Raw genomic sequence first — 18,091 nt, 5'->3', positions numbered from 1 at the left:
AATTTGGTTTTCCCTACCAAATAAGTGGATTTTCTCAGGGGTAGGGGGTAGGTATACGAAACCCTATGCGAAAGAAGGGGTGTTGGGATGGAGGCAAGCAAGGGTAAGGTTTGTGCTGTAATGACGCATCATAACTTGGAATTTCCCTACATATATGGCAGATGTTCCATCGGCATTAATTGCGCTTCAACACTTGCCAGTTCGAAAACGAGTTCTAAAACCGAAATCAGAACTCAAACCAAAATCCCTTATCAACAAACTTGATCCTTTTTGCTATCTGCTTTCTTCTCAAGAACTGAGAAATATATACATTTTTTAGTTTTTAATTATACATAGTAATTTTTTCCTATATGAGTGGTGGACTACGGAATACATCTTAGCATTTCGATTTTATTTAGTAAACACAATTGTAACTTACATAGATGTGCAAGTTGAAAATACGTGTTGACTCCAACTATATACATATCTAGTAACCTATAAACCAATGTACCCAATTCGCTGATATGTTCCATAAAGGTTCTGATTTCATCATAATATCCGAGGTGTCTATTTGTATGCACAATAATCGCTGCACCAAAACTACAATACCTTTTTCATAAAATCACCGTTGAACATTTTGCACTTACTGTACAGGAAAACAATGCCGCTACGTTTACTTCTGCTTTCCAGCCACCCCTATCTTTATAAATTTACAAAGCCGGCTGTTTTCAGTTCCAGTGCACAGTGGGCCGTTTCGAGTTAAATCTAAACTTAATCTTAAAAGAAGATGATGTCTTATTAGTTTGATTTGAATACTTTTAATATATTACTATATATAATTGGGTAGATGTTACCAAAGTTTGTCACAATTTGTATACAATTAGATACTTACTTAGTTATTGCTTTAATTGTGTTTTCCATTTAAGAGAGAAACAAGTTCTCTCAGAAAACACGTTCCACTTCCAGTTCCCCTTCGGTTCCAGTTCCCCTTCGGTTCCAGTTCCCCTTCGGTTCCAGTTCCAATTCCACTTCACGTTCCGATTCCATTTCGTTTTCTTCTTTCACGGAACTGCATGAATCGAAACAGCGTCAGTCAGACCCACGCTGTTTTGGAAGCCGCACGCATTCTCCTCTGCTCCGGTTGTGTTCGTTTTCGCATCGCACACGTACACACACACACACTCTCGCCGCACAGACGCGACCAAAAGAAAACAAAATCAAAATCGGCGCAAAGAAGGAATAACTTTTTATATTCCTATTGTGAATCGCATCGTATATCGTATTAAGTGCAAGAAATATATATTTACACGAATCTAACAAAAACACCGCAACTACTCTCGTGCATTTTGTTTTGCTCTGTGCCGAAGGAGCGGAGAAAAGAAAAACCGCAACAAATCAAAAAATCTGTGCGCTTGTTATACACACCTAAGTATCCTGCAGGAAGGACATCGGTAGTAGTAGTTCACCTACGCCACCCGCTGTTCCCAAGGACCGAAGGATTATTCCCAATTGCCGCATTTCAACAAGTTCGAAAAAAGCAACACACACATTACACAGTGTTTGCGAGAATTGAAAAGGTAAGAGTCTAAATTCGAGAGAAGGACCTCGGGGATTTGAAGCAGTGAAAAACAGATGAGAACAAATCAATGAATTCTGAATAAATAGTCAACGTTAATAATTTAACAAGCAATTAGATATATATAAATATGTATGTATGAACATCAGGCAAATGCTCCTGTTACAGTTCAAAATTAAAAAACATAAATATGAAATATGGGTTGAAAAATATAATTTATAGGAGTATTCAATTAGTTTAACAAAAAATGTTAAAAAGTCTACTAAGTTTTAGCAAGTTTCTGTTTCCCACTGCAGTTTAATAAAAAAAAATTGAGTACTGCGTAAAATTAAAAGCTAACCATTTCTGAGATATAATATTTAAACAATCGTGATTATTATGGGATAAAAGATAAAAGGCCTTAACATGAAAACCTTTTAAAAAATGGCGGTGTCAGCTTTAGACGTCCCTAAATTAATTTCTAATCCGCCACAATCCATAATTACCGAGAAAACATCTTACCAAAACAATTTAAATGGCGTCTCGAAAACATTTTATTCCGAGCTCTTAATAAGATTAATGGGGCTTCACGATTCATTGATATAATCCCTCCGTAACGTAGCACACCCACCCATCATCATCATCATCCCCATCATCATCATCATCATCTTATGCGTCTTGAGGTCTAATGGCTCGTGTCAATGATCAGACAGCTCTTTCCCTCCGTAGTTCCCACTTTCCATCCTTTCTAATGGCATGTGTATGAGTCGCTGCTGCGTATGAAAAACATAACCATTTGACATAAATCACGGCCCTGACAAATCCTTTTGAACATTTCATAAACATAATGTGTGCTAATCCTCAGATATTTCAATCCATCACCATCCAGAGTTTGGTGGATGGAGTTGCCCCAAAAATAGCTGCTGCTCGACCCTTTGGATCATTTGTATGCACAGTCAGACGCCGGCTAGAATAGATCCCCAAATAGTGATTCCGTAAACAAATGCAAATGGAAATGCAAAGGAAATCATTGAAGGGATACCGGGAACGAAGGCAATAATTCAATGATGAATTAATAGGCGCATGGAGAAGATCACGAGTTCCCGGGATCTTCAGAGAAAGTTCCAGTTGGCAGCTGCTGCCCTGCTCCGCGATTCGCTCCAGAAAAAGACTTCCGGGGAATCGGGTAACTAAAAAGTGAGGAAAGCAGCAACAAAGCCAAACAGAGGCACAAAAAATGAAAATGGGGTAGGAAAACGTGAAGATGCCACGCTGACGCAACATTTGCATTTCGGAAAGAGATTTATGGAGGCAACTCCCCCTTGACTTTTCACTCCAACTTCCCTCATTGTTTTGCCAAGTTTTCAAACGACAAGAGCCGACAGCCACGATGATGTTGATGTTGATGAGAGTGTGAAGGCAACAGTATCTCATTTTCCCAATTTACCCCAAAATGTGTGTAATCAAAAGTTTTCTTCTTTACAATTCAATTTTAAATTGTGTTTCTTATGCAAGTTGGCCGCTTTCACTCGAGAAGTAAACAACAATTAAGAAAAAACACAACAAGGCAAATGCTACAATACCAAGCACGATTTTCAACACTTTTTCCCGCTCTCAATGATAAACACCCAGCTATTTACATCTGGAGTTCATGGTCAAACAGAGCAAACCAACATGGAGTTTTCATTTAGGAAATTGTAAATCCATCAGCAATAAGAACTCGAGAGTCAAGTGCCGGGATACGATCCCAAAACTGGAACCCCTCAAGTGCTGCTGACAATTGACTAATGAGGGTTACGAGGAACCCCAGCGCAAATCATAAATATTTGTTGTTGACAATTCCAATGGCCCTGCAAGGAGTCTGGCTTCAAGGAATTCTCAGGGTTCTTATCGCGGGGAAATCTCTGCTTATCTGCCTGGAAAAGGAACGTCGTGCTGGAGATATTGTGCAATAAAATGGAATGATATAGTGGAAAGGACAGCCATGAGTTGCGATGAAAGCAGTGCCTCCACATGCGGACTTAACAGATACCCAGTAGTTGTGTTGTACTGAAATAACACCTCCTTTGAATTAAAAGGAATAATCAGAGATAAACTATCACACAACTAGTTGGTAACCTTATGCAATTAGAAGTGTGTAAACTTTTTCAACATTTTAAAATTATAGATATATGTGAAATGTGCATAGAGCATACTCCATCAAACCCAAGAGTACGGGGTATGAACAAACATTGGGCAAACCAACGCAACTCGGAGCTATCCCATCCGTATCTTCAAGAGTTGTTTGTCCCTCGAGAGTAATTACAAATTCATAAAAATGCCCTGTTTGAAGTGGAAATCTCGTTTCGATTTTGTTTGCTCTTCCCACTCCCAACTCGAATGTTTGTGCGGATTGTGCCGATCCCCTCGTCCTGAAACTAGGCGCCTTCCGCACATCCTTTGAGGTTTGTGGCACTCTGAACTCGTTTACCAATTTCCGCTCTCTACCTGCCCCAGGAGATTATTATCCATCAGAATAAAATGAGGGGAGACGACTGTGAATCCGCATCGCACGTGCACAAACCTTTGGGTCTTGCGGTTTCTGCTTCCTGCCCCTTTGTACTGAAAACAAAAATGCAGTCTTATATTTTAATGGATTTGCATAATATGTATAAAGATAGATATTTATATAGATAAATTCGTATATGATAGGTAACCAATAGATATCTTAACAAACAAGTTTGTAATGTAAGCCAGAAATTCAAAGACATTTTGTAGCATATTTATAGAGGTTTAGAGAAAGAATGCTTTTAAGATTGTTGCTTGCTACGAGTACCTTCTTACCTATTAATTCCATATTTTTTCTGAATGCTTCTCATGCTCCAGCGAACATTACTCCCCCTTCATCTTTCGCGGCCTTCCGTATTGTTCTTTGAACACGTGTCAGATGTGATCATTAATCACCCTGCTTTTGATTGCCTGGCGAATATGTGGCTCATCATTTTCCGTTCTCCCACTTGGCCAACTCGAATAAATTGCCATGAAATTAAGCAACTTGAACCAAAATCCACAACACGGCATGATAGATCGTTAGATCGGAATATTAAAAGTTAATTTTAAAATAACCAGGGGGCATGTTGTAAGCAGGAGGAGTCCCAATCCCCACCAGAAGTCCATTAGCATGGCGTCCGGATGACAAATTGACTTCGTTAGGAGTTTGCGATTTCCCTCGTTGTCCGTCTGCCGCCTTTCCGACGTGGAAATTGGAGGCGCAAATTGAAAAATTATGATGCCCGAGGTTATTGAATCTAAATCGCTGATTGCAGGTGCCTCAGTAGGGGAAATGAGCGCACTGAAAAGTTGAAGAAATTTAGTAGTTTCATAGTGTTAAATATAACGCTGTGGTATTAAACCGTCTGTAGTAACAATAACTGAATAATATTACGTTTCTTCGTGTGTATCCTGCTCGAAACTGCATTGCCATTAATTCTATTTGTTGTTTTGACTGTCTAGACAAATTTCCTCGTACAAATGTACATATAATTATAAACAAGCTTAAGCGTTGCTTATCAGCAGATCTGAATGTCCGGGCTGTGGAGTGTTTTGAAATTGTTGGAATATCCTGTTTAATTGAGCATAAACAGCACCCGCACACAAGAACACTCTGAAAGTGCATGTCAACATAGAATGTCCTTTTCTATTGTTTTTTATCCACCTTCTGTCATCTCGCTCACTCACTTTACTGCCCGTTCGCACGCACACGATAAACGGCCAAGACGCCATCTGGCGGTTGGCGGCAGCATTTTGTCTGGCCGCAAGTCAAAGCCCGTGCGAAAGAGAGAGAGGGAGAGGTAGGAAGCCAGCAGGAAACGTAATAAATAATAATAACAGGACGCAGATCGGTTAACCCTCCCACACACTCCTCCCCCCAACTACTGTTTCCCCCTGCCATGTCTCTATCCCCTTTATTCCTCCCCCTCCTTTTGTCATTTCCTTCGCACTGTTTTCGTTTCATGCTTCGCTGCAGTTAGGCGGCCGAAAAAAAACAGTAAAAATGCAGAGTTGTGTGTTGCGACTATTTGATATCCAGCAATTTAGCTTAGCAGAGGTTCTTAGACTATTAAAATAATTTAAAAATCGTTTAGTATGAGTAATACTTTTGTTTTACATAAGTATTATTCCTTTCGAAATGATTGATTTCTGGAAAAAAATATTAATAAGGCCAAAAATAGCATAATACATAAATGAAAGAATGCGATATACCCTTTTATGCCAAAAGTACCATGTGTAATTATAAAAAACGACTGGAATACAGCAAAACTGCCAAAAGTACCATGTATAAATATAAAAAACGACTGGAATACAGCAACAGAGGCACAGGTTCCGTCTTTAGCGGCAGTTTGTGCCCGAAACTTTTATGCCAGTTGTCGCTTTCCCACTCCCGACATGGGGTTATCTCCCCCAACTTCCACTCACTACTCCGTATGAGTATCCCTGCTTTTCACTCCCTCGGGCGAAATAAATGGCCTAGAGCAATTGCATTTTTATGCATTTCAAAGTGTTTCTTGACGTGTTGCGAGATACGAGATATTTCAGCAGAATTTATTTGTTGCGCTTAAGCTGGGATCTACGAGGGTTTTTGGTGGTTAGTTGGGCCAACTTTTTGGTTGCTCATGCGGCAGGATAATCTGGTAGGATTTCAAAACAGTGGTGGCAAACAAAAGACTTGCCTTTTTTTATAAATACCCTGTAATTTTTGAATCAAATCAAATAAAGTTATAGACTGCGTTTGAAGAACTATAAAAAAATTCTGTATATTCTATTCTATATTTTTTATTACTTTTCGCCTGATTTGGTTCCACTGTGCACTGCTCCCTTGGCTGGAGTATCTCCAAACATGTTGTGGTCAATTGTTAATGTTTTAACGGCCATTTCCATGTGTAGCACTAAAAGCGAGAAAACGGAATAAAATCCAGGGATAATAAAAAAGGAAACAGGGTCGCGGGGTGTTGGCTATGAGAAGGAAGTCGAATTGCATGTCAAACGCAAGTCTCGAATTTGATTTAATTTACGAGCCAAGACCAATTACAGGCCGCTCATATGCGGCCCAAAGAATCGAGAACAGGAGAATGGGGCGAATAATATGTCGGACTGCGTGACTTGGCGACATGGAGCAATTTTCCCTTTTAGCGCGTTTCATTGCGTTTTGGGTGCGTCAACTTTGTTTGCTTGACCCCCCACCAACAACCATTGAAGAACAGACATTTCTCAGCTAATTAACAATGATCGCTATGAGGAATGTGTCTGTGGCGTTTTTGCTATATAAACTTGGACTGGTAGGAAAACTTAAATTTATATTAGCTTGAAACGAAATTTTTTAGTGAGCTGTCCGTAAAGATATGCAATAGAAAGTTAGACAATAAAGATTTGATTACTTGTTGCCAGAATGATCTCAATCCAAATCCTACGACTTATCAACGTGTCAAGACTTTCAGTGCGCGCTATTAAGATGCACATTGAAGATACTGCCCCCAGATACTCCAGTTCCAGTGAACTGTAATTACTTTGACCTGCTTCTGCGTCTGCTTCTTCAGAGGAGGAATAGAACGAGTACTATATATGTATATATATGTAGCAAGAACAACAGGGAGGCTTATATGCCTCTGGCCCCATGACTCTTCTCCACTTTGGCCAGACAACTTATCTCCGCCCTTTCCCGCCGCCCGTCGTGGTAATACTTTGAAATCCGATTCAATTGGATTGTAATGCGTCGCCTTGCTGCCTCCACTATCCCCACTAGTCGAACTCTTTAGAACCATGTGTGACACTCTTTTCACTTTCGATACGCAACATTGTCGAGTTGCTTTCGATTTTCCACATTTTCATTTTGTGCTTCCCCCGGCGGTGTCACTCTTCCAGTTGACCAAATCGCCCGAAAGCGGGAAAAACCCGGGAATGAACTGATAATGATGCCAGATTATGGCACGCAACGCAATTTGAACTTTAAGTTCACATTTTAATGGAATTTCGGTTGATTTACATGACAGAGGTCGCGACTTGGCATCGTTTTTCCTTCGCCACATCTTCCATGTCGCCTCTTTGGGTTTGGTTTTTGGTTTTTAGTTTCCACTCGATGCGTGCGAGTAATGGACTCGTAATGCTCCCCGATGGGGAAATAATGAGGAACCAGTTCAATGGACAGGCAGTGCAGTAATAGTCGATGACAGGGCTAGTTGTAGATTCAGTGGGTCAGAGGGACAAAATTGAGATTAATATTTGAACTCATTTCACTTGGAGTGATAAGCGATGCAGGTCGATCATGTATAGGGTTTCTAAGAAACTCAGATCATCTTAATTTAGAATTGGGCAATTATATTACTTATAATACATTTTAAAAGTATTGCATTCAATACTTGATGATTTAAAAGATACTTATAAAGAAGACTTATGAGCTGTACTTTAGCTTGAGTCATTTGCTCCTAGAAACCCAAATGTTGTTTAAATGATCACGATTTTTTCATGTCTCTTGGCTAATGTCATTCGAATGTGCGGCTGGCTCATTAAAAAAGTCAGGCAAAGTCAGCGTAAGATGGTTTTGAGAAAGAAAATTCTCATGACTTTTGGCACTTTCTGGTGCGGTCAATTAGTCTGGACGTGATTTGCTACTGCAATCCCGCTGCGAACGGCGTTTTTAGCATAATGATGCAAAGGACATGTCAAATGTCCTTGAATGCATTCCACGTTGGTTTTATAGTTTTTCGCTAATTAAGAACGTTTTTCCGAGAACGCGGGACGTGTGAAAAGCGACCAGGCGCACGTACCAAACAGGGAAATCTATGACCTCTAGAAAAAAGTGTAAGAAGGAAGGAATCCGGTACGGGCAACGGATCAAAAATGATGGGTACGCAGCTGGATGTGCTCGCTTAATAAATTTGCGGTCTTCCCGCCCCGAAAAAAGTGCCACGTTGCCAGGATATGTTGAGGGAAATACGAGCAGATTTTCCACGGCCTACCTGAGGGGGACAGCATTTTCCAGGTAGGATTTTAAGCTAGAGATTCAGGTAGAGAAAGGGAGAGGGCGAGGAAAACCCTCGAGCAATTGTGCAAGGACAAAGGAGAGCGAGCAGCATGCGCTGCCATGTGTCAGGATCAGCTGCTCGTCCTTACGCTAGGAATTTCTGCCGGAATCGTATAAAAGTCTTGTGCAGCTGGAAGCGGCAGCTAGAAGAATTTCAGCCACCGATCGTGATAGATCCTAGATCGCAGATCCCTAAAAAGTCACTTCAAACCCGAACCAAAGTGTAACTTAGTTATTTTTTTTACTCAACTAAGTCAAGGTATTTTCCTCAGAGGACTCTGAATCCAAAATATAAACTAACCAAATACGTTTTTTTATTTTTTTTTACAGAATTCTCGCAGAGTTCTCTAAACGATCTTGATTCATCGACAATATGGGCGAACTCGAAGAGAAGGAAACCCCGCCCACTGAGACGTCAGCCGCCCAGCAAGAGGCGCTGGAGGAGCCCAAGGAAACGGACAAAATGTTGGACAAAAAAGAGGAGAGCAAGGAGAAAACACCCAGTCCGCAGACCTCCAAACCATCCTCTCCAAATGCCGGCAAGAAGTCATCACCAGTGGCCGAGAAAAAAATCGAAAATGCTGAATCAGCGCAATCCAAACCAGGAAATGGAGAAGAGATTATCGATATTCCCGCCGAAAATGGCACAAAACCAGAAGGCGCCGAAGACAAAAAGATAAGCAAGGAGGAGCGCGAGGTCAAGCCCAAAAAGATCCCGATCGGAGGACTCAAACTGCCCGGTTTCTTCATGAAAAACAAGCCCAAGGCAGAGGGTGATGGCGCCGAGGGCGAGCTGCTCGAAAAGGAGAAGGAAGAGGACAAGGATAAGGAGGCCAATGGAGATGCCGCCACCAGCTCTGGCAAGGACGAACAGAAATCTCGCCCAGGACTGGGAGAACGCCTGCGCAGCTTCTTTGCCCGCAAGCCATCCGCCGAGAAGGAGAAGAAGCAGCTGGTCAACGGAGACGCAGATGCCAAGTCTGGTAAGCACATTTAATATTATAGAATACGCAAACGTATTTCGTATTTCTTGTTCTATCAAGTCATAGAACAGATTTCATAAAAAAAATTTTCTAAAAAATCCTTTATCGTTTTTGCAGAAGCCACAGCTGAAGCTACGCCCGCTGAAGACGCCTCCGATGCACCACCAAAGCGTGGACTTCTGAACGCCATCAAGCTGCCAATCGCGAACATGATACCGAAAAAGAAGAGCAACGATGATGTGGAGCTGGGCTTGGGCAAGGCCGGTCTGGCCTCGATGGAGACCCTCGACGATTCCCTCAAGGATCAAGACACAGTGGATCGGGCTCCCGTCAAGACCAACGGTACCGAGGATCTGAAGGGCGAGCTGAAGGACGAAAAGCTGGCGGCGGAGGAAAAACTGGCCGCCGAGGAGGAGGAGCAAAATCGGCCCGTCTCCTTGCTAACCCGTCTGCGTGGCTACAAGTGCAGTGTGGACGATGCCCTGATTGTGTTTGGCATCCTGCTATTTGTGCTCCTGTTGGGCGTAATTGGTTATGTGCTAACCCACGAGACCTTGACTTCGCCGCCGCTGCGGGAAGGACGCTACATATTGGCAGTGACGGGGTGCGGACCCGTGGAGGGCGTTAAGGAAGATGGAGCCTTTGCCTTCCGTGGTATTCCCTATGCCAAGCCACCTGTGGACAGACTGAGATGGAAGCCTGCTGAACTGATCGATGACATCAATATGTGCTGGAATGATACCCTGCCAACGCACAACAGCAGTGTGGTGTGCACGCAGCGATTGGGCAATGGCACCACTGTTGGCGACGAGGATTGCCTCTACCTTGACGTGGTCACTCCCCATGTGCGATACAACAACCCCCTGCCAGTGGTCGTTCTGATTGGCGCAGAATCCTTGGCTGGTCCTTCGCCGGGTATTCTCCGTCCATCGGCGCGCTACTCTCGGTCGCACGATGTGATCTTTGTGCGTCCCAATTTCCGTTTGGGTGTCTTCGGCTTCCTCGCCCTCGACGCCTTGACCAAGGAGGCACATCCGCCAACTTCTGGAAACTATGCGCTCACGGATATCATCGCCGTGCTGAACTGGATCAAGTTGAACATTGTCCACTTTGGTGGCGACCCGAAATCCGTCACCTTGCTGGGTCATCGGGCCGGAGCCACTCTGGTTACTCTGTTAGTTAACTCGCAGAAGGTCAAGGGTCTGTACACCAGGGCTTGGGCCTCGTCTGGATCAGCAATTCTGCCTGGAAAACCATTGAGCGAGTCCGGTAAACTGAACGAGCAGCTGATGGCCACCCTGGAATGCGCTGATATCGAGTGCCTGCGTGAAGCGTCCAGCGAGCGCCTTTGGGCCGCCACTCCCGACACCTGGCTGCACTTCCCCGTGGATCTGCCACAACCGCAGGAGGCGAATGCCAGCGGCAGCCGTCACGAGTGGTTGGTTCTCGATGGTGATGTGGTCTTTGAACATCCTTCGGATACCTGGAAGCGCGAACAGGGCAACGACAAGCCGGTGCTGGTTATGGGCGCCACTGCGCATGAGGCGCACACCGAGAAACTGCGCGAATTGCATGCGAACTGGACGCGCGAGGAGGTGCGTGCTTATCTAGAGAACTCGCAGATTGGAGCTTTGGGCCTCACCGATGAGGTTATCGAGAAGTACAATGCCAGTAGCTATGCGTCGCTGGTTTCCATCATTTCGGACATTCGCAGCGTTTGCCCGCTGCTCACGAATGCGAGACAACAGCCCAGCGTGCCGTTCTATGTCGTCACCCAAGGCGAGGGAGCCGACCAGCTGGCCACCGTGGACGCCGATGTCCAGGCCATTCTCGGTCGCTATGAGCCGCACACCGTAGAGCAGCGCCGCTTCGTGTCGGCCATGCAGCAGCTATTCTACTACTATGTCTCCCATGGCACGGTGCAGTCGTTCGTCCCGAACCGCCGGGTCATCAATGTTGGCCAGGATGCGCAGCCGGAAGAGGACTACTTGCCCTGCAACTACTGGATCAGCAAGGATATTGTGCCGCGGTATGCGCGCGTCGATTAAGCAAACCAAAATCCCAAAAGATATCCCCTCGCTTCTAAACTTTCTCACCTGTCCTGATCCGCCTGGGATCGATTATCTCATTCAGCTTTGTTACGCCCTCAGTTTCTATTAAATTTAAAGTCATCTTCACAAATCGATTTAGACTCCAATAAGTGTAAATTACTTTAGCTATTGGACTTTAAATCGACATTCGATTTCTTTAAATTTGATACTAACCGAGCACCTAATCAAAGCTTATACTTCCCGACTTCGCTTCGTGTTTAGTTTAGCATAAGTTAATCTAATGTTTATATATATATAAATATGTGTAACGGATATTTAGTTCTCGTACAGTTTAAGTTGAAAGTCTTAAGTTATGCTGACTCCATACGTTTCTTCACACGAGTACGTATTCTCTAATCTTAACATTAACGAACACAAAACCACACTGACACAAACAGCAAAAACACAAATAAAACATCACAAAATATACAAAATTATACTTAAAAAGTATAGATCTGCGTCTTTCAACTATCCAACACACTAATCTATATACTATACTATAAACCATATACAACTTTATAGGAGTAAATGCCACAGAGGTTTTTGATTTACCAAAAAAACAAAAAACCCGCAAACGACCAACGACGAACATTTTTTGATAGAATTTTACAAAACTCAAGACTCCAGAGAAGCAAACCGAATTCATTAAGATTTACTTGGGCTTGCAAACGCTGGACCGGGTTGCCTTCAATCCCGACTAGCGTGTGCAGCTCAAAACGCAAAACTCGTTGCAAGGAAGGAACTTTTCCAAAAGTTTGAAGTGTTGCAAACACTTCGGAGACTGGCAGGAATGAATTTAGACATCTATTTAATCATTCGTTCATTTCCACAATTCATTTAGGAGTATCTATAATTACGCATATATATAAATCGGATATTGTACGGATAACACATTTTTGTATAGCTTTATATGTATATTATTAATCGAACCAACATTTTCTATTGTTTTATACAAGACTTATCCACAACAGACTTTGAGCATTCAAAAATTGAAATCAAGAATCAAAAACAAGAACATGGAGTACACAATATAGATTTATGTTCAGATTAATCTTGTACGCGAATCTTAAGGTTGACAAATGTTTAATAAACGGAAACAATGAAAAATTTAAAACTAATAACTTAGCCTACAAGCTCGTTTATATCAGCAGTCACATATTTCACAGAAATCAGCTAAAAGAAAACACAACTTTGGGTATTTTCATGGAAAATAATGCAGACATATATCATCGCATGGAACTGTTAGCTTTGTAAACTCTACACTTATTGTCGGTAAGGGCGGCCAAGTAGGACCCGGCCTGGGTGGCGACTGGACAAATGTCGTAGATCACCTCGTTGACCGGCATTGTTTGCACTCGCTCCTCCCGCCGCACATCATGCATCATTAGCTGCTTACTGTCCTGCAGATAGCCCACCACCAAGGTATTATCCTCGACGCCCAGTTGGGTCGGTCGCGTCATAATTGGTGTGGCCTTCGATCCATATATGGTGGCCTTGACCTTCAGCACGGGCGTTCCATCTATCTTGTCCAGTCGGCCAAGTATGAAGCGAGACTGGGGAAAATTGGGATTGGATCGGGCTGATATGAGCACCGTGTCCTGCACGACATCGTACTGCATGGATAGAAAGGGTCCCTCCACATTTAGTCGAGTGGGCACGGCCGTATCACTGGCCGCGGCGTACTCGTAAAATGTGAGGGCTGTCAGCTGGCAGACCAGGAAGCCACCGCTCGTAAAAACCTTATTTGGTGGCACAGGAACTATGTGTATCACAGGACTAAAGTTATCTGTAAGAAATGAGTAAGTGCTTTAGGCGGGAATTAACGTTGGCAGATTCGTGGCACTCACCTTCGGCTTGGAACTCGCAGAGAATGTTCTCGGGAAACCGCATGTCGTAGATATAAACTCCACCTCGCAGGTCTCCGCCGTACAGAAAGTGTTCACGCTCATTGCGATCCAGGGCGCAAGACCACAGCATCTTGTCATGAGCGGTGAACATAGACGAGCAAAGCCGTGTTCTTATGTCAAAGATCTTGATCTTTGGTTCCCGACTGGCCACCGTGAGCAAGTGCTGAGACTCGCTAAATGCAATGTCCCTGATTAAGAGCGCTGAGGTGTGCAGGAAGTGCAGTGGCTTGAAGCTGGGCGGATCAATGAATCGTACTCCGTAGCCGGGAAACAGGTTTTGGGCACTCTTTTGCGAGGCCACCAGCATGGATTGCTTGGCGGAATAGAGAAGCACTCGGCAACCGGGCTCTCGAGTAATCTCGAAGTTCTTCTCCATGTACAATCGATACGTGGCCAGTTGGTGAATGCTCTTCTGACCGGAGGCATCCCCTCCGAATGCTCCTCGCCCACCACCTGCCCTCACCAGCTCCTTCAGCCGTTCGTAGTCCTTTTGCAGGAGCATTAGCTTCTCGGCGGTTAATGTGTGTGCCAGCTTCGCGGTAGCCAGCTCTGTTGTTAGAGTATGGGTACGCCGTCGCTCCACCTCCAGCTGCTCCCTAATATCCGTGTCCAGCATCTGAATGCGCTTTGCGTACAGATGACGGATATCTCTGAATGTGGCCTTCGTTTTGCACTGCGGGCACACCTTTACAGAAGATTGGCGTTGGCTTTCGTTTAGCCATCGCCGTATGCAAGATTCCCCGAAGAGGTGACCACACCGTAGCGAGACCAGTCGATGGTCGCCACTCATCTCCCAGGAATCTAGACAAATGGGACAGGTCAGGCCATCGTCCTCGTCATCCACAACTATTGCTTTGCCCTCGGGAGACTTTTTAAGGCTTTTATCGGCAGCCGCTGAGAGACGTTTACGTTTTTTGGGCGGTGATGGCGTTTCCAAGGAGATCACCTCTTGTTCATCGCCTTGGTTACGGTGGGAATTTCTCGGGGGACTGGGCAAGTTCGGAGGATCTACCAGAATTGGCGGCGGAACTCTCGGCATCTGCAGGCCTTCCGGTGGCTCGAGTTCCTGGTTTTCATCGGGCTGATCATAAGCTTCCTCGTCCGGTTGTACCTGAATCTCAAGAGCTGGCTGCTGATCTTCAATTGGATTAGGGATTGCCTCTTCTTCTGTAGAACTATCATCTTCATTAGCTCCCGGCTCAAGAGCATCGTATTCATTCTCCATTCCTTGCAGCATAACATCCGGATCGGAATCTGAATTCCGCCTCCTCGGAGCAGGCTGATCGGATTCCCTGCTGTCCGATGAGTATATTTCCGGATACACGGCCCTCTCGTTTTCTGCGTCACCTTCGCTGTTCGTTTCACTCATATATGTGCTCAATCAAGGTTTCCTCCTGGGAAACATGACAGTGCACTGTGGTTCTTGTTAGTTTTTGATCTATCTCGAAATAGCAGCCAAGACGCTATATTACAAGCTAGAGATGGTCAAAAACGAGCTGCTTTAGCGATGAAACAACCGAGGGAAACTATCGGTTACTAACTGTGTTCGAAAATGCAGTTAGATAGTTGTTGAATCATGTTGGCGTATCTTATTGTTCTAACAATAAAATGTAGTGATCCCAGTTGTGCTTAAATTTGATATTTTTTAAATTTGTTTTTTATGTTCTCTCATGTTGCTATAAACATCGATTACCAAAAAAGCTAAGCGATAGCTTTTGGGTTTTCCATAACATTCCAAAACGGTCACTCTGAGGTCTGACTTTGACGCCTCAGCCGCCATTCGTTAAAAAAAGCGAAATCCTTAAAAAGCGCGCATTAAACCGGTGTAATAGTCGATCAAAAAGTTGAAAAAAATATCCAGATTCCAAAGTTCATAAAAGACATACTCCGCAAAACTGATTTAGTAGGTACAAACAACTTTGGCAACCGGCGTTTCTCAAAGCGGCAATAATTGCATCAGTGTGTGGGTGCTTCGCCAAAAAAAAAAAGAAACCAAGTCAAGATTTTGGATTGTTAATTATAAAGAGGTGCTAAGCAAGAGGGCGTGAAGTTTTCGGTAAGCTGAGAGAGTACAGGTGAAATAAGTGCAACGCAATTTGCTGGCTGACTAACCCGCCCCCCGTGGCCTTGAACTCGACAGACTTGGCTGGCGTCCACTCACCCACAAACACACACACATACGCACATATATAGACACGCGCAAGCCGCTTCTGCTGACCGAAGAGAAGAAGAAAGTGAAGAAAGGGGAAGAACGGAGACAGAAGACCGCAGAAATCGGCAAGTAAACGACAGGAGGAAGAAAGCCATGGCCGAGCCAAGGACGCCCGAGAAGCTGCTGGCCGCCAAGCCGCCAGTGTTCCACCACAACAGCCATAGTCCCAATGCCTCGCTGCAGCTGCCCAGTCCCATCATCACGAGGCGCACCCGCACGGCCTCGACGTAAGTCCTCCTGCCCACCATCAAAAAACAACCCACCGACCCAGTAATTCCACCCACTGGCCCCACACACTTGACCCCAAAGGGAACTTGGCCCCTATGCAGAGCCTTTACGGGGCCAAATGAGCGCGGAAAGTTCATATTATTTCGCAAGGTTCGCTCTTTTGTATGAAAACCAAATACAACCTTTTGAAATAGTAAACGAATGTTTAGGGGCTTCTGAATTCTAAAGGATTTCTTAACCATTGAGCAAATGTTGAACACCAAGAAAAAAAATTTCAAATTAGTATGCTATATGAACATACATTATTAATCAAACATTGAAAATAGTATGCAATTCAACGTTTACATTAAGCTCATATATATTTTTGTAAAGTAAACCATATATAGTCAAAAAAAGTCAAGACAAGTTCTCGTAAAGAAATTAATAATTAAATTAATTGTTTGACACACTTTTTAAGCACACTGCCCAATGGTGCAAAGATAGCTCTTCACTTATTTGGTTGTATAGCAAACATATATTCGGGGATCAGGAGCTGGCAAAAATATAAGCTCTCGGGAACCCTTTGAAACATAATCCCCGTACTTAATTTCTACTCCCCCAAGTCCCTGCATCCGCCATTGATTCAATTGCCTCTTCCTGCTTAATTCTTTTCCCAAACGCTGCCGAAACCCAAACACGCGCAAACTCAAAAACAAAAATAACACTGGGAAAACATAGCTCCGCTCGGGCCCTGGAAAATCCGGTTGTGACCGGTATTGTGAAATCCTTCAGCCGCACCAAAGGACACGGCTTCATTACACCCCATGCCGGCGGAGAGGACGTTTTCTGCCACGTTTCCGAGTAAGTGGATAAATAATGCATGCGCGACCTTTGCGCTGGCTCTTTAAGACCTACAAAAATGTAATCTTCCCACAGCATCGAAGGTGAATATGTGCCCATGCCCGGGGACGAGGTCAAATACCGTCTGTGCGCCATTCCGCCCAAGTATGAGAAGCACCAGGCCGTGCACGTGCAGATTAGCAACCTGACGCCAGAGGTGCACCACAAGTGGGAGGAGCCATTCTATGGTGGCTCCTCGCCCGCCAAGTAAAGTTGGAGCTCGAGGCCCTGGGAGTGGCGGAGTGCGGGAGCGGAAAAGGGAAAAGTGTGTTGTTAAAAGCTGAACGGCCTTCCAAGAAATTTAATTGAGCTAGAGCACGCCACCCGAGATGAACGAAAAGGGAAACCGGAACAGAACAATAACCATGAAAGCAAATGAAAGCACAGCAATCGAAGCAGCCAGGAAAAATCCGACACCAGACCAGAACGTAATAGAACAGAACAACAGGCCTGCCATCCAGCCAGCAGCGAGCAGCATCACAAGAGTTTCAATTGAACACTTAATTAGAATTTAAGCTAAGCTATGAAAGTCAAACAAAACACAGTCACAAATATTGCCTTTTCCTCTGGAAGAGGGGAGAGCAACCGCAACCAGTTTCGAGTATATTATTGAAAACGTATGTATTTGGAAATTGAAATTGTTATTCGAGAAACCAATAGCGACGCGCCCGCGATGCTGTGGTGCCTGTATCAGTAATTACTTTTAATTATAAAAAACATCTGAATGTGTTCGCCAAGCAAACAAGCTAAATGCTCTCAGTAATTCACTTTATTATTAAAACAGCTGCAAAACAATTCTGTCGGTGATTTTTTTGGAGTGGTGTTGGAGTTGAGCATTATCTGCATGTGTGTATTGTACTCACAGTTGCGGTCAGAACAATAGTCGTTTGTTTGTGGCTGTTCTAAAGGAATATTAATATTAATGTTATATTCTTACGGCATCGGGATTTTTTTGTTTGTTTTTCTTGACAATTCTAGCTAATGTTTTGTTTTAATATTATGATGCTCATGTCATGGTAAGAAATATTATTTTAACCGCAGCTGTAATTTGGTTTTAACTTCGTGTTGCATCTTATCTGACGTGAAATCAGATACTTTTTGCAGTCCAAAGCAAACATTAATTTTTTCCTCACTATTGTAATACATGTAAATATATATTTACTTTCTGCGGAAAATCGAAACAGTAGCATCATATTTACGC

The 18,091-nt window shown here is 43.8% G+C and overlaps 3 protein-coding genes across 5 annotated transcripts; 2 read left to right on the top strand and 1 right to left on the bottom strand.

Annotated features, from left to right (window-relative positions):
* The first annotated feature begins 1,074 nt into the window (after nucleotides 1-1,074).
* LOC6534410 (neurotactin) lies at nucleotides 1,075-12,044 on the top strand. Of its 2 annotated transcripts, none has more exons than XM_002095052.4 (3): nucleotides 1,075-1,556; nucleotides 8,922-9,574; nucleotides 9,692-12,044. In XM_002095052.4, exons 2-3 carry the CDS (start codon nucleotides 8,965-8,967, stop codon nucleotides 11,620-11,622), a joined length of 2,541 nt encoding a protein of 846 aa, XP_002095088.1. In that variant the 5' UTR covers nucleotides 1,075-1,556; nucleotides 8,922-8,964; the 3' UTR covers nucleotides 11,623-12,044. The 2 variants fall into 2 exon arrangements, with proteins under 2 accessions (XP_002095088.1, XP_039230165.1); XM_039374231.2 differs by lacking the exon at nucleotides 1,075-1,556 and adding an exon at nucleotides 8,693-8,850.
* Nucleotides 12,045-12,455: 411 nt separating this feature from the next.
* Nucleotides 12,456-15,052, bottom strand: LOC6534409 (E3 ubiquitin-protein ligase RFWD3). The gene is made up of 2 exons (XM_002095051.4): nucleotides 13,512-15,052; nucleotides 12,456-13,450 (listed from the first exon to the last, which is right to left on the bottom strand). Exons 1-2 carry the CDS (start codon nucleotides 14,938-14,940, stop codon nucleotides 12,891-12,893), a joined length of 1,989 nt encoding a protein of 662 aa, XP_002095087.1. The 5' UTR covers nucleotides 14,941-15,052; the 3' UTR covers nucleotides 12,456-12,890.
* A 255-nt stretch (nucleotides 15,053-15,307) lies between these two features.
* On the top strand, nucleotides 15,308-17,685 carry LOC6534408 (cold shock domain-containing protein CG9705). 2 transcript variants are annotated; one of them, XM_015195140.3, is made up of 4 exons: nucleotides 15,308-15,627; nucleotides 15,712-16,010; nucleotides 16,729-16,851; nucleotides 16,927-17,685. In XM_015195140.3, the coding sequence occupies exons 2-4, from the start codon at nucleotides 15,877-15,879 to the stop codon at nucleotides 17,099-17,101; spliced, it is 432 nt and encodes a 143-aa protein (XP_015050626.1). In that variant the 5' UTR covers nucleotides 15,308-15,627; nucleotides 15,712-15,876; the 3' UTR covers nucleotides 17,102-17,685. The 2 variants fall into 2 exon arrangements, with proteins under 2 accessions (XP_015050626.1, XP_002095086.1); XM_002095050.4 differs by having other exon boundaries at nucleotides 15,308-16,010.
* Nucleotides 17,686-18,091: the final 406 nt, after the last annotated feature.

This window comes from Drosophila yakuba, chromosome 3L (genome assembly GCF_016746365.2).
Source record: "Drosophila yakuba strain Tai18E2 chromosome 3L, Prin_Dyak_Tai18E2_2.1, whole genome shotgun sequence".
Classification (NCBI taxonomy): Eukaryota; Metazoa; Arthropoda; class Insecta; order Diptera; family Drosophilidae; genus Drosophila; species Drosophila yakuba.
Note: the sequence above shows the minus strand (reverse complement) of the source record. Positions and strands in the feature narration are given on the sequence as shown.

What these genes read in the sequence shown, in the direction of transcription:
- LOC6534410 (XM_002095052.4), top strand. Translation starts at nt 8,965, where the DNA reads ATGGGCGAACTCGAAGAGAAGGAAACCCCGCCCACTGAGACGTCAGCC. An exon ending in AGACGCAGATGCCAAGTCTG is followed by an intron (nt 9,575 to 9,691) that starts GTAAGCACATTT and finishes TCGTTTTTGCAG; the next exon opens with AAGCCACAGCTGAAGCTACG.
- LOC6534409 (XM_002095051.4), bottom strand. Translation starts at nt 14,940, where the DNA reads ATGAGTGAAACGAACAGCGAAGGTGACGCAGAAAACGAGAGGGCCGTG. An exon ending in CTGCGAGTTCCAAGCCGAAG is followed by an intron (nt 13,451 to 13,511) that starts GTGAGTGCCACG and finishes CATTTCTTACAG; the next exon opens with ATAACTTTAGTCCTGTGATA.
- LOC6534408 (XM_015195140.3), top strand. Translation starts at nt 15,877, where the DNA reads ATGGCCGAGCCAAGGACGCCCGAGAAGCTGCTGGCCGCCAAGCCGCCA. An exon ending in CGCACCCGCACGGCCTCGAC is followed by an intron (nt 16,011 to 16,728) that starts GTAAGTCCTCCT and finishes GGGAAAACATAG; the next exon opens with CTCCGCTCGGGCCCTGGAAA. An exon ending in GTTTTCTGCCACGTTTCCGA is followed by an intron (nt 16,852 to 16,926) that starts GTAAGTGGATAA and finishes ATCTTCCCACAG; the next exon opens with CATCGAAGGTGAATATGTGC.